Genomic DNA, 15562 nt, shown 5'->3' with positions numbered 1-15562 from the left:
TTGGACTGCGATGACAACCCAAATATGACACTCAGGTTATTTGCAAAGTGCTGTGATAAAGGGTGGGGGGTATAGAGTCAGGTGTTATTCCTTACCATGTGACCTAACCAAGGGGAAATGCCTAGGACACCTGGCAATAGACTATAACTAGGGCCCTAAGTTTTTCCTGGCCAGGAAAGAAATAACCAAACCAGCACGGAAGGCCCAGAGCTCAAAGGCCTAATGCAGTCATTTTTAACTCGATATCAAATCATTTAAAAAATAAACAAAAATAGCTTCTTAGCAAAAAGCCATTTCTCAAGCAAGAATTTAGCTAGGACTATCTGGGGGTAGGGAGGGGAAAACTGAAAATGAGCAATTATTGGCAGAGAGGTTTGGACATTTTTCTTATTAGTCTAGTAACCAAAACTCCATCCCATCAAAATAGGAAGAAATTTCAGGCGTTCTTTTCAAACAGCTCTTACACTGGAAAGGTCATTATCCTTTTCATAATACTATTCCAACCACAGTGTGGGAAATATATAGAAAACACAGGTAAATCAAGTTAAGGCAAGCTGCGTGGGAACCCGGCGAGCAGGGAGGGATAGTGTGTTCTTCCATCACACCTATTTAAATCCATCTAAGGGCCTCCGTAATATGAGTCAGTGTTATGAGTTAGTCCAGCTGTCTGTTACCCCTTCATATACACTCTGCCCAGCCCTCTCACAGCAGAGCACTGGGGTGGTGCTAGCCTAGCCAGCCCTGTACATGCTGTACACAGTAGAGACAGGAACACAGTGAGGTCTAAAGGTGAGAAAAGATTACAGTCCACTGCTAATGATCAGCGGCTTGGGATTTGTTCTAACAGTGTGAACTAAGCAGTTATCAGAAGCAATTTAAAAAAAATACTGTCATTGAATTGGGACTGGAGTACTGTATCGCACTGAGATTTTGCACTCACGTCAGAGTTTGTAACATTAGCCTAACATCTAAAAGACTCCTATGAAAAATACACCTCTTTTCTCAAAGGCTCAACAACAGGTACAAGAGCAACACAGTGACAGACAGAGAAAAGGAGAGGGAAGAGAGACACAAAAGAGATTCAAAGCATTCCCTAGCCAACACACGAACCCACTTGCTGCAGGGACACTGAATTTTATTCAAGTATCTCAACACAGTTTTGTTCTGAAGTTATCATCATCAGTTAAATTAATCAATCCGTTGAGAGAGAGGCTGCGAGAGTCCATAGCCTGGATGTTGTACAGTGACACTTTAGGATTCATGGAGGTTTTTCAAAGTGCATTCAATTAGGTGTTTTTTTTTGTTTGTTTACATAGGGGACAGACAAACAGAAAACAAAAACAAAAGAAAGCATGTATGAAAACACAAAACTGAAATTGTAAAAAAAAAAGAGAAAAAAAAAACAACTAAAATGCAGTGTGCGATTTGTTCCTCATCACCTGCATCTGTGCTTAATCGGGTCACCCCTGGGTTTTGATATCGTCACACTGAGTGACTGCATAGATTCCAATGGTTCTGCAAGGACTGTAGATAGACGAGAATAGATGATCTGATACTGGGATCAACATAAACTTTCACTCAAGAGGAGATGAAGAGAAATCTCCATCTTTCCTTTCCCACTTTGTCCAAGTTGCCCAGAGGGAAACTTCACGACATTGACCAGGTTGTAAAACACACACAGTCTAAAAATACAGAGTAAACGAAGAGATGTAGGCTAGGCTAAAACAAACTGTATCCTTATGAGAGTTCCCATGCTAGTCTGCGCTCTACAGTTGTGAGTTGCTCCATTTGTAGTAAGCGAGTTCAGTAGGTTCGGGCTAACCTGCAAGATTACACGTGTAGAGAAACGATATAAGGCTGAGTTTTGGCACAAATGGGTTTTCAAACACTCCTTAAAATGTCAAAGTAGGGATTAAATAACGCTAAATGAATTATAAGAAAAATAAAATCCATTGATACCAGGCAGCCAAGCATACAATGTGTACTTTGTTTGTTCAAAGGATGCTTCTGGATAACCTTGCAAAACAAGACCGATTTAACAAATAAGCTATCCTATTCACTCTTAAGCCTCTCATGCAGTTAACTGTCAATATTTGATCATGTACTATCAAGTAATACAGCTTCCATTCCCACCTTAAAACAAGCCACCACCCAATACATATATAGGCACTGCCATACTTTCCTTTCTGTTAGGAGTCTTCCTTGCTTATCAAGAGAAACAGGAGAAGAAAAAGAAAGCTTCAAATCCTAAAATCAAGTCCAAAGGTATTTTTTCCCCCACCTGCAAACAAATAGCAACCTAGCACTTAGAAAGTGTCCATGTCTTAATAACAGATAAGGGCAAATCCACGATACAAGAGCAATGCTGAGACTCAGATTCTTCACTGTTCTTAAGAGTGAATATGTTCTTGTAAGATGTTCTGTGGAAATAGTTAAAACTATTCCTTGTGCAATTGCGTTATATGGATTGTTTAACTTTGCTATCATAGTTTTTTGTTTGACATACATTTTAAAAGTGAAATATCTGAATCTCAGCATCACTCGGTTACCGTGGAATTGCCCATAACCTAAAGAGAGAGCACTGACCGGAGGCATCTAGCCACAGCTAAAATGCTCCCAGTCTGTTGTTAGTGTAACGTTTAGAAACCAGGAGAATTATTGCTGGGATTTGGTCTGAGACAGAGCTAATAGTCTGGTGTTAGAAGGGGTACTGAGAGGGGAAAGGCCATGGGGAAAGGGGGTGGGCTGGGGTATGGTGACAATGAGGGGAGTCGGGTGGGTAGTGGGTGAGGTGGGGTGAAGGGGGTCATTGTTGGGTGGTTTAGAGGGGTCTGAGGGAGAGTGAGGGGACAGGGTGGGGATTTTAAGGGGGAGGGGCGTGTCAGTGCAGCTCAATGAAGGTCTCCATCTCCTCTGAGATGAGGCCCTTGTAGGGCAGTCTGTGCCTCTCAATGGCACGCGCTGCCAGGCACTGCAAAGTGACATAGTTGAGGGGGTAGAGGGCCGGGTGTCCACTGCTCTGATCCTCCAGCAGCTCGTACGCAGTTTTCCTCTGGGCATTGGTGGCATCGAAGTGTGCCCCTGCCCTCACCAGCAGTGCCATGATCTCCGGGCAACCGTTGCTAGCAGCGACGTGCAGGGGCGTGTTGTTGTCGCAGTCCCGGGAGTCCACGTCCGCTCCGCACTCCAGCAGCAGCGAGGCCACGGTCTGAGAGGGGAAGCGACCCACAGGGTAGCGGCCCACCGACGTGGTATCCTTGTCCACAGACATATGCAGGGGGGTGAAGCCACTCCGTGCCCGCGGGTTCAACTTCAGGAGGCGGTACACTGTCTGCTTCTTCTGGTGCTCCTGCTCCGTGGTGCACTCCAGCTTCTCCAGCAGGAACACCAGGTGGAGGATGATGGACAGGGCCTTAGTGAACTGGGGGGCTTCGGGGGGGCTGTCCCTCTGGGCCACCGCCCTCTCCACCTCCCTCACACTCTTCCCCAACACCCCCATCAGGTCGTGAAAGGTGACGCGAGTGGCCAGGGTACCTTTGGCCCGGTCCTGCAGCACGAAGGAGAAGAGCTCAGCGAAGGACAGGAAACTGCTGGCCGTCATGGGGCTGAGGGGGTCCAGGTTACTCTGCTGCATGTCTAGGGCGTACTTCCACAGGCTGATGCAGCGTTCAAAGTTACCAGAGTCGGCGTAGACGGCCCCTCTGTAGCGGATATAGTAGGAGGTGTCGGGGTGCGAGGGCCCCAGGATTCTCTCACGGACCAGCAGGGCCTGCATCCGCATCTCGTCAGGGTCTGTGATCAGAGCCTCCAGCTCCTCGGCTGTGCTCACCTCTCGGGCACAGTCGTAGGCAGGGACAGGTGGACCCGGAGGGGGCTTGGCCAGTAGTCCCACCTTGTCAGCTGGTTGTCTCAGCTCCATGGCTCTCCTCCAGTATCTCATGGCCCCCAGGAGGTCTCTCTTCTTATCTACAAAGGTGGCCCCCAGGAGTTCGAGTGCATCAATGCGTTCTTCTCGTGAAGAGCGGGGCTGGTGGGCGAGGTACTCCACGATGTTGGTGTGCCCCGTGACGCTGGCAGCTAGAAGAGGGGTCATGCCGTATCCATCCCTCTCCATGCGGGCATTACATTTCAGCAGCATCTTCATGATGTCCAGGCTACCGGACTCAGCGCAGTCGTGGAGAGCGGTGTTGCCTTTCACACTCTTACGGTTGACATCGGCACCACGCTCCAGGAGGAACTTTGCTATCTCTTTGTGGCCCTTGTAGCAGGAGATCATCAGGCAGGTATGGCCGTGGCGGTTGGCTACCTCCATATCGGCTCGGTGCTCCACCAGGTAACGGACAATCTCCAGGTGACCATCGAAGCAGGCAGCGCGTAAGGGCGTTGAGTTGGTCAGCGTAGTGTTGTTGACAGAGGCACCGTGTTTGAGGAGTGTGCGGACGACAGGGAGGTGACCAGCCGCCGAAGCCGCCCATAGCGGGGGAGCCCCTTCAATCGTCTCGCCGTCAAAGTTCACCGAGCCTCCTAGTTCCACGTTAGCTTTGCAATGCTCAAGCAAATAGTCCACAACCTCTAAGTGTCCGTGTCGAGAAGCAATGAGGAGAGGTGTGCCTCCCTGCGTTTTCTCCTCGGCGAGAGCTTCCAACTCCTCCGGACTTTTGTTGCTCAGCAACTTCTGGATAAGTTTCAGCTTACCATCTCTGGCCGCGTTGAAAACCGCCGTCGTGATATCCATTTTAACGTATTTCGTCTCTCTCACTGGCCATCAACTCCCTAGCTACGTTTTTAGAAAAACAGGGAAGGGACAGTCTTTTCAAAATAAGAAAATAAACCCTGTCAGTAGTTCGGTTTCTCCCTGGCATTTTTCTGCCATTTTAAGGCTGCTGTCAAGATGGCGTTTGTGTTGTTTGACAGCTCAATGTTGACAATTTACGCTTAGCATCTTGGTTATTGTAGTCTTTAATAAATCATTTCACTAAGATGAAATTGCACTTTCCTTCTGATTATAAATATAATTCCCATGAGGCATTTCGAACACGTGAACTCAGCAATAGTTGAAACGGGAAGAGTAGTTTTTAGGCGAACGTGTGTTCCATTCACTGGAATGCATTACTAGCTTGTAGTTAAACGTATTTAAACTACAATCCCCAACCACCCCGAAACACAATGCGCAGGATCAACGCAAACCTCAAAATGAAAGTGGCATCACTTCTAAATCTTACAGAAATATTAATGGTACTGTATTTCTGTTGCCTGGCTTTTAGGCATAACACCCTTCCCACATCTACACTGATACAAAACATATTTCAATAGAGTGAAAATAGTATCTTGTTCCGTCTGTCAGCGAGTATGTGGGTGTGCATTAGGCCCCCACAGATCATTCCCAAATACTTGTTTTTGTTCATTAACCATGACATGCAAATACAAAAAAATGTATATTTATATATATATACCATCAATTCACGACACTAATGAAAAGCAGCGTGGCATAGCTTGGCTCTAATTTAATGATGTGTGGGTAGTAGATCCCTAGGCGGCACTATAGTCCATTTACATCAAATAACTGGTGCATGTATGACATATATACAATAGGTTGTTGGCTATTACCATACGCTACTTATCCAGTCTGCGCATGTGGTGCAAAACAAGTTATGTAAAAAAAATATGTTCTTATGTTTTCCAAGTTGTGCTATAACTGTGCCATAATAATCCCATAACATACTTTATTTTATGTTGAGAAATTGGTGTCACTGGCCGGTTGTAAATGTAATGCGTTGTAAACTAGCAGATAGTAAACAGCAGAGGGCAGCAAAAACACATTTATTCACTGCTGGGGTTAATGGTCACCGCAGAAAGGATTTTGAGATGAGATATTAAGGTACTATTAGAATATTTTATTGTAAAATTGAAAAAGGAGAAAGAGAAAAAAAGTCCCAGTAAGCAATCTGTATCATTCATATCTGAAGAAAAAAAACATGAAATAAAAATAAATATCATAATAATGATAGGTAATAATAAATAGAAGGACACATTTAATTAAATATGACCTAATAAATAAGTAAATAAATTAAACCATATGAAAATTGTAATTGTCAAAGCAGCAAGTATAGAAGAGACATGGGCAGGATAAGAGAGCTGTGGTTTCTCAGACATCATCATGTCCACCTTTTCTACCCTCAGCATTACCCACAAGTGTCCTTGTCCCTGTCTCTCAATCATCTATACATTTTGTATATTGTGCTAAGAAACCACTGAAGCTAGACACCATCTTCAAATGTCAACCCCACCCACTGACAGTATCTCCTTAAACACCCCACCCCCTCTCCATCCCTCTTCCACTCCTCGCCCCATTACCTGAAAAGATGTGTGTGCTGACAAGATTATGAAATTAAACAGATCTCCTATTTACATCAAGCTATGTTGTATTTTCCCACTGCATTCAAAACACAGTACATGATCATACAGTGTCATTCATAAGAATGTCATGACCCCCTACTCCCTCCTGTCATCCAAGCCTCCAGTTGAGCAGTAAGAATGGACGTAGGTGGATTTTGGCAGTAAACACATCAAAATCCATCATCTTAAAATGAAAATTGAGGTCTTGTTTTTCTTAAAAAGATTTATACACATCCACCTTATAGAGGTAGTGCAGTAGGAATGTTAAGTATACATGTACCCACTGAGAACAGACATCAGTTAAACGTCAAGTTTGGATTTACATTTAGTTGAGTTGTCAACTAACATGAATTCAACCTGAAATCAATAAAAAATGTCACCATGTCATTGGATTTAGGATAAAGGTTGGATGAAAAAAAGACAAGATTCCCTTACTTTGACGACTTTTTCCAAATCCAATCAGATTTTCCGGTTGTTTCAACCTCATCACATTGATTTTTTTTTGGGGGGGGGGGGTGAAATGACGTGGAAACAACGTTGATTCAACCAGTTTTTGCCCAGTGGGGGGTCATTTGATAGAAAGTAACATGGCTTCATTCAGGTAGTTGTTAATAAATGTACATAGAAAAAGCACAGTAAACTATCTTCATGTCCCCCAACACCTGAAAAAGCACATAACACCAGAACCTGAATAGAACATAGAAATATACAAGTACATTTCCAACCAGCTGCTTGGCAATAATAGCATTCGTTTGAACCTTTAGGCTACTGCTTTATGTTTATAGGACAAGCAAAGGTCAAAGGACTTGTCAGGGTTACTGTAGTGCACGGCTTGTCTCTTAGTGCAACTAGGACTATTGCTGTTACCTAAGGATCTAGATCAAACATTAGACTGACTGTCTTCCTGCATCGGTCGCAGGCCAAGCTCTGCTTACCGTAGAAATATCATCCAGAGAAGGGTTAAAGCCTGTCAGACCATAGCAATTTGACAAATGACAAACTCTCGATTTCGATGCTGCTGACAGTGGTGAGAGGCTGCTGGTCAGTAAACATTTCACAGAGGCATCATCAAAACCAACATTGGTGTCTTTACAGTCAATATAGGAATTTAACTACATTCCTATAGAGAAATTATAATGTCCAGTTCAACTGACAAGTGATTGAAATGGAGTTGACCCTTGACTCTAATCAAAATGGCAGTTTCTTCCTTTGAATACATCTGTGTGAGGGGAAACAACATGCAGATAAAAACGAATAGGCTGGCAGTTAGCTAATGAGAAGTAGGCTAAATTTAGGCAATGATTAAAATCCATGAAAATAAATACAAATGTGCATTGGTATATCCATGGTTGGTTTAGGATTCTGTGCACAGTGAATAAACTAATGTCGATAAAACTAAAATAGCCAACTTCATATTTATCGCTCGGCTGCCAACTGGCCTGGAATGTTACAAGATAATTAAATGTACATATTAGAATTCATAGAACGATTAAACATTACTTTTGCAAATTCACTTATATGAGGGTCAGGAATGGTCTGTAAGTAAAACAGGCAGTAATATTCACTAGGAGTTAGTGAAAATATGGTTCACTATTGAATATGTGATGATGACCAAATAAATGAAGGAAACAGAGAGAAAACATCCCTTCCTTCCCTCCCTCCATCCCTGCATTCTAGAGTGTCTCTTGGAATCATCCTCCAATGTATTCTAGAGTGTGTTTTGATGTTCCTCCATTGGTTTCCTGTGTTCCCTGAGGGAGGTACTGTGACAGCATTCCCAACCTGTCCTGCACAGCACAAAGAATGACTCGTGCTCAAGATTTGACCTTGTATAGCTCTTTTAAAAGCAGATTTGAAGTCTACTCCCAGTAAAGTAGTCTCCGCTCCCTCTCTCCATACTGAATAAAACATTCACCCAAATGCAAGTGAGAGGGGGCTGCAGGCACCTCCTTAAAATGTAATGGAGTCAGACTCAAATGGATCAGAAGTCTTTCGACTCTAACGCTGCGCCGCTCTGTGCTGCTGACGATGACGCCTCCCCTCACAAGATAACTGGCTGATATTCAATCAGTCTTCTCCATCAAAATGGCACACATCTACGCGAGGGGAGGCTTTCTAGCATATGAGCATCTATGTGAGAGGAGTCTGACTTACTTGAGAAAAGCTAGTCCTGTTTTAATGTGTGTGAATAGTACTGCAGTGCGGACTCAAATTGATATGAGCCATACAGTTATATATGTTGAAAAGAAAAAGTCACAGTAACGTTATACAATGATAAAATAGCTTGTGCCATAAACAAATTCTAACCTGTGCCATACAGATGTAGGATCTTCATTTCATCACCCTGTTGCAGGAGAACCTTCCTGCAATGCGGTACATTTGACGTTTAAAAAGGCTTCTGAAGTTTGTCATTTCCACTTTGAAATTTCAGACTTGATTTTCTCTTACTACAAATGTTATCAACCCCTACAAAAATGTCCATTAATTACAGTATAATCCACATAATAATTAAAATGTCCTGTTGCTGCAGGACTATTTTCCTGCTGTAGAAAACTGGCTCAAATTAAGATCCTACATCTGTACTAGTGGTTTTTTGTGTTATGGTAAGGTAAAGGAGTTTTTCCGGAGCATGTGACCTGACCAGAAAAATCTCCTGGCCCTCGTTAAAATAATCCCTGAAATGTAAATACACAAATACTTTCTTTGTCACAGAACAGACCCAATGAACGAAGCAATGCATCCTGCTAAATCTACTGGCTAATCAAAGTGGACACACAGATCTTGGATCAGCTGGCCCTCCCCAAATCCTAACTTTAACCATTAACCACCTTAACCAGAAAACTGACTTAAGATCAGTTTCTATGGACAATCTCATCCGAACATTAGGCACACCTGACTCGAGACCTTTTAACCCCTGAGCCGAGAACTGTAGTAAGCTTCTGAAACGGAATGTGAGCCAATGGCCTTGGCTTTATAGGCAGAATATAATTAAGTAGGAAGACATAGCCCCTTCAGACTGATCTAAGTACAGTTTAGCATTTTCTTCCTAATGCTTAAGGTTAGTATTTGGGCAAAGTGAGCTGATCCTACATCTGTGCCTATGGGCAACTTTGAATAGAATGGAGGCTCAGAATGGTTGCTGCACAGAGGGAGACAAAACTAAAAGTTCAAGGGTCAAACTGAGTGCCCAAAGAGGAAGTGTAGCCTATCAGTAAAATTATGATAAAAGGTGGCTTTCAAACAAACAAACAAACACTTCATAATGTATTCCATCCCACAGAAAGAGCTCGGGGCAACATTCTTCTTCACTAACCTCTCCAACTGAATTCTACATGATCCCATTTTACATTGACATACTCCTTAGTAGTCAGCAGTACACTGATGGTGAATAAATCCAATGCCGACCTGAAGTACTTCTCTGTCACTATTATGTGTACTAAACTAAAGGTAGAATACTGCATTTAAGTATTTAATGATTGTTAATTAGTACTAGACTAAACATTATACTGTATTGTATTATATGATTGTTAGTATTTTGTACAAGACTGTTAAAGAGAAAAACATTTGGTCCTCAGATCCCAAGGGGGTGCAGTTTGTTCGGTTGCTATGGAAACTTGAGAAAGAGCAGGTTCAGGACTCACAGAGAAAGAAATATTTTTTTCCCCCCAGATATACTTAGAATCCTCAAATCAAGTTTGAACCCTCATTTGTCCATTTCATGGTAGGAAAAACCTGAAGCCTCTTTTTGTTCACTAGACTCCTCTGAGTTCATCATAAATCCATATTATTTTTTAAACACTGTTTCTCAGTCTGTCTGTGGTGTTCTTCTTCACTCTCAAGTCTCCAAAGATTCTAAATTGTTTTTTTTGTGTGTGTTTGTATCTTTTAAAAAAGTTTTCTGTTTGTTTTTGAAAGTCTTGTTCTATCCTTATGCATCATCCCGTTGCTCTCTCATCTGTGATGCCAAACCTTCACTGGTGCAGAGCTGTGAGTCCTCCCTCTGCCAGTCAGATATGATTGAAGATAAAAAGAGATCCCTTCCCAACTCCCATATGAAGTCTATTTTCCATTGTTTTAAAAACAGAATAACTTTTTCCTTTTTTCCTTTCCCAAAATGTCTTATTCAACACAAAATGCCTTATTCAATCAAAGACGTCCTCCATACCTCTGATTAAACCTATGGAGGAAGAGAAAGGAAGAGGGAGAAAGTGGAAAGAAGAGGGAAGAGAAATACAGATACTGAGAAGGGGAGGGGAAGGGAACAGAGGGAAGTAGAAACATTTGAATCTGACTCGAGAGACTTACTGTGGAGTAGAACTTTGCTATACAGTTTTTGATCAATATAAAATCACGGTGAAACAGCATCGATAACAACACTAATAACTTCATTACATTATGTATAACAGTGGACAGTATCTTACCTGTACTGGGGGGTGTCAGTAGGGGCGGCTGGCGTCTTTGGGACGTTTGAGTTGCACCTTGAGTCTCTTCATACCAATCTGGAAACCATTCATGGCTTGGATGGCAGCCTGGGCACTACCCGGGTTATCAAAGCTCACAAAGCCTGCGTACATACAGACACAGACAGATGCTCTGAATGGTCAGTGGTAGTGTCAATCAGTCAGGTGCTTGCTACGACTGTTTAGAAGTAGTGTCACTCACCGAAACACTTGCTCTGATTGGTCGCTCTGTCCATGAATACCTTGGAGGAGATAACATTGCCGAAGGGCAGGAACATCTGCATCAGTTCGTTATCGCCAAACTCCTGGGGCAGGTGGTAGATGAACAGATTACAGCCCTCTGGTCCTGGAATACAGACACACACAGACAGACACACAGGCACACAGACACACACTGTTGGAGGCACAGACGCTGGAATCATGATGGTGCAGTACATTTTTAATACACACAAAATCACAATGATGACGACACTCATGACGTTGTTGACAATGATGGTCATGATGATAAAGAATTAGTAAATATAGTTCCTCACCCTCACCTTCCCTCTGCTGTTGGCCAATGACCTGAGGGTGCTGTGAAAGTGACTGACCTAGAGGGGTCAGTGTAGTTGCTGGGTAGATGGCTACAGAGGAGAGAAAGTGTGAGAGAGACCGAGAGAGCGAGAGACAAAAGAGAAGAGAGAGAGAGAGAGAGGCATGAAGGGGGGATGAAGTGAAAAAGAAAAGAGAGTGGGGATTGAGTTGATATTTTATGAGTCACATTCAACAGACTCTGGTGAAGACCCGGAGGTATCAAGGTCAGGGGATAGAGATCAGAGATGCGTAGTGTACTGTACCTGTGTATTGCTGTACCCCAGTAAAGGCCTGTTGCAGTGTGTCCGCAGCAGTAGGGCTCTGGGTGGAGTAGGTCGGCAGGCCATTGGTGTAGAGGGTCTCGAGAGGGTGCCCGTTAGCCTGGTGGGTGAGGCCGGTGTACCCGTTCATCATTGGGGCCACCAGGCTGGTCAGGGAGGAGGGCAGGGCGGCTGGAGGAGAGCTCAGACCTGCAGGGGGGGAATAAAAATTCACTACACCGCACAGGGATTGGACTTAATGTCTATGAGAGAGGAAGGGAGAGAGAGAGAGGGATAGACAGAATAGAGAGAAAGAGAGTGTGCATGTGTGTCTCTCGTGTGTGTGTGTGTGTGTGTGTGTGTGTGCGCGTGTACGCGTGCGGGTGTGTGTGTGTGTGTAACAGCAGGCATCTCAAAGCTCACATGATGATAAAATCACTGCGATGTCAGAATAGCAACACAATGACACGCTGCTGTAAGACAGAGCAACCCAGCTCTGCTCACTAAAGGCAGCAGCAGGGCCATTTTACTGTGCTCACTGCTCACTGCCTTATCTACAGCTGGGACAAATAAAGACATTCTCCCACAGTGAAGGGGATTGGATGTTTGCCTGTCCTAAACTGATACAGCCTCGGGAGGGAGATAAGGGCCTACAATTTGCATTATAATTTCGCCTGCACGATTCTGTGTGTACTGTGTAGGCATCCCAAATACTGTATTTGTGATAGGATAATCTTTAGCGATGTGTGTGTAAGAGAGAGGGAAAGACAGAGTGAAAGCAATACAGTAGAGTATAGGGAGGAAGGGACAGAGAGAGAGAGAATGATAGAAAGCGTTAACGAGATACAGTATCTGTTCATTAATGGACTATAAAACATGATACACTTTCAAGGACCACAGAGATTCCCCCACAGTAATTCGAACCATGTGATCTATAAAACCAGACTAGAGAGAGAGAGAGAGAGAGAGAGAGAGAGAGAGAGAGAGAGAGAGAGAGAGAGAGAGAGAGAGAGAGAGAGAGAGAGAGAGAGAGAGAGAGAGAGAGAGAGAGAGAGTAGGCTGTAACAACCATAGTAGAATACATTTCACTAAAGGTATTTTCCTCGACATAGTTTATAGACCACACAGAAACTGATTTAAACCTAGAAACCAGGTGTGAACACTCTCTCAAGCAATTCATTGATCACAACTGACTTGAGGGAGAAATCTCAAACTGTCACACCCTGGTCTGTTTCACCTCATTGTTATTCTCCACCCCCTACAGATGTCACTTGTTTTCCCCAGTGTATTTATCCCTGTGTTTCCTGTCTTTCTGTGCCAGTTTGTCTTGTATGTTCCAAGTCAACCAGCTTTCCCCCCCCCATTCTCCTGCTTTTTTTCTATTCTCCTTATTCTAGTCCTCCCGGTTTTGACCCTTGCCTGTTTCTGGACTCTGTACTCGCCTGCCTGACCATTCTGCCTGCCTTGATCACGAGCTTGTCTGCCACTCTGTACCTCCTGGACTCTGATCTGGTTTTGACCTTTCACCTGTCCACGACCCTTCTCTTTCCTACCCCTTTTGGATTAACAAACATTGTAAGACTCCAACCATCTGCATCTGGGTCTCGCCTTGTGCCATGATACAAACATCTACAGTACACTAAGTAGGAATACAAAAGCAGTCTGTCTATAATGTGTCTCCAGTGCAGAATTACACTGTATTGATGCTGTGGGATCAATGGTGAATTGTAAAACTACTAGGGTTTGATGGTATCTAGATTTTTAGACCGTTTCTGTGCCTTACTAGGGTTTATGGTGTTACTGGAAGTGCACACAAAGGGGCCTTTTTTTTAAAGCAACAGGAAGCTTGATTCAGGAGGGGATTGAATTTCTCTGCTGTAACCAAGAAGCTTGATCTTGACATCGAGCCACTTAGCTAGCCAGTTAGCAAACCACATGCATAGCTGGACCCCTGAGCTGGATATCAGTTATTTGATACATCTTAGATTTCTTATAGTTATAAGCAGTAGCATAGCACGCACCCCCCAACCCCTAATTTTGTATTATATATTTTGAAATATACTGTACAAACGGTATATCGCCCAAGCCTAAAAACGACCCCCAGTCAGAGCGATAGATCCCAGTACTGCGCAGTGAAATGTGATATCACATATTTCCAAGACTCATATGTAACTGACCAGGTATTGAACCCAGGTTGTCTGAGCAACTCAAGACTGTTAGCCCACCGAGCTACAGCCTAGCACTAGCTCTGGGAGCTAACATGAGTTTCCAGGTCTCCCACCTTACTCATCATGAATATTGCTGATTTATCCGACATGACTGACCTGACACGAGATTGAGGGGGTTGGGCGGCAGACCGTTCATTGCTAGCGCCCCCACCTGGTGGATCTGGGCAGAGGGGAAGGAGAGGCTGGGGGCCAGGTAGCCCCCCTGAGACATGGCCATCACCGCAGCCTGCTGCTGCTGCTGCATCAACTGACAGGGAGAGGAGGTGGATCAGGGGAGGAAGGGGGGGAGAGGGAGGGAGAAGTGGAATGAGAGCAAGCTGTCAGTGAGGCGTCAGAGTGACAGATACCAAATTGCGTGTATGTGTGTGTGTATGTGCTTACGGCGTGTGCATAGCTACTGTAGCTGCTGAACGTAGGAAGGGCGACAGAGGGGTTGAAGATGCCAAACTGTCCAGCCATCTGCTGCATGCGCCGTATGGTCCTCTCCTTATCTGTGTCTGCAAACTTCACGACGAGGCTGGACGACGCTCCCTAGAGAGGAGAGGAACACAGCATGGATGTGTGTGTGTGTGTGTGTGTGTGTGTGTGTGTGTGTGTGTGTGTGTGTGTGTGTGTGTGTGTGTGTGTGTGTGTGTGTGTGTGTGTGTGTGTGTGTGTGTGTGTCTGTTTTCGTGTATTGTACTTACCGGCATGGTCTGACTCCCATGAAGGGAACTGATGGCAGACTGCGCTTCTGAATGAGTAGAGAACTTCACAAATGCACAACCTAGAGAGAGAGAGAGAGAGAGCAAGATAAATCCAATAATTACAAGCAGATAACCTATGAAAATGAACATCAATGACAAATGAAGAATGATGAATGACAGATGACAGATGAAGAATGCAAAAACCCAAGAAAGAAATTGAGAAACCTGTCTAACCAAAAACATAGAGACCCAGAAAACCTGAGCCTTACGCCTTCATTATGGTGAATCACTAAAACAATACAGAAATACACTACGGAAAAAGAAGGAACAGCAGGTCAGAAATCTGCTCAATGTAATTGAAGATTCTATAGAATCGAACCACTTCTAGGAAAATTGGAAAACACTAAACTAACAACAACAACACGAAGAGTTATCTATCCAAAACAGAGATCTATGGATAAGTCACTTCTCTGATCGGTTTGGCTCTATAACAAAGAACAAAGAACTAACAGCAAAAACATATACATGATCAAATGCAAATCTTAGAACCGACTATTAAAGACTACCACAATTCACTGGATTCTCCAATTACATTGAATGAACTACAGGACAAAATACAAAAAACCCTCCAACCCAAAAAGGCGTGTGGTATTGATGGTATTGATGGTATCCTAAATTAAATGATAAAATATACAGACCACAAATTCCAATTGGCTATACTTTTTAAAAACTTTTTTCATCCTCAACTCTGGCATCTTCCCCAATATTTGGAACTACATTTACATTTTTACATTTAAGTCATTTAGCAGACGCTCTTATCCAGAGCGACTTACAAATTGGTGCATTCACCTGATGACATCCAGTGGAACAGCCACTTTACAATAGTGCATCTAAATCTTTTAAGGGGGGGGGTGAGAAGGATTACTTTATCCTATCCTAGGTATTCCTTAAAGAGGTGG

General features: G+C 43.7%; 2 protein-coding genes across 4 annotated transcripts in view; both read right to left on the bottom strand.

Annotated features, from left to right (window-relative positions):
* Nucleotides 1-1118: 1118 nt before the first annotated feature.
* LOC118395039 (protein fem-1 homolog A) lies at nt 1119-4964 on the bottom strand. The gene has a single exon (XM_035788817.2). The coding sequence runs from the start codon at nt 4733-4735 to the stop codon at nt 2882-2884; it is 1854 nt and encodes a 617-aa protein (XP_035644710.1). The 5' UTR covers nt 4736-4964; the 3' UTR covers nt 1119-2881.
* A 933-nt stretch (nt 4965-5897) lies between these two features.
* Nucleotides 5898-15562, bottom strand: part of LOC118395072 (CUGBP Elav-like family member 5) — a 50895-nt gene continuing 41230 nt past the window's right edge. Inside the window, exons 5-12 of one of the 3 annotated variants that reach the window (XM_052464241.1) lie at nt 14604-14683; nt 14299-14448; nt 14014-14164; nt 11693-11899; nt 11390-11479; nt 11059-11202; nt 10818-10960; nt 5898-10635 (exon numbers count right to left, since the gene is read on the bottom strand). In XM_052464241.1, the coding sequence (XP_052320201.1) occupies nt 10833-10960; nt 11059-11202; nt 11390-11479; nt 11693-11899; nt 14014-14164; nt 14299-14448; nt 14604-14683 (950 nt within the window). In that variant the 3' untranslated portion in view covers nt 5898-10635; nt 10818-10832. The remainder of the gene's footprint in view (nt 10636-10817; nt 10961-11058; nt 11203-11389; nt 11480-11692; nt 11900-14013; nt 14165-14298; nt 14449-14603; nt 14684-15562) is intronic. The other 2 variants (XM_052464240.1, XM_052464242.1) reach the window with 2 other exon arrangements.

This window comes from Oncorhynchus keta, chromosome 15 (assembly GCF_023373465.1).
Source record: "Oncorhynchus keta strain PuntledgeMale-10-30-2019 chromosome 15, Oket_V2, whole genome shotgun sequence".
Lineage (NCBI taxonomy): Eukaryota > Metazoa > Chordata > Actinopteri > Salmoniformes > Salmonidae > Oncorhynchus > Oncorhynchus keta.
This window is presented reverse-complemented; position numbering and strand designations above follow the sequence as displayed.

Excerpts from the sequence above, each read along its gene's own strand:
- LOC118395039 (XM_035788817.2), bottom strand. The coding sequence starts at position 4,735 with ATGGATATCACGACGGCGGTTTTCAACGCGGCCAGAGATGGTAAGCTG.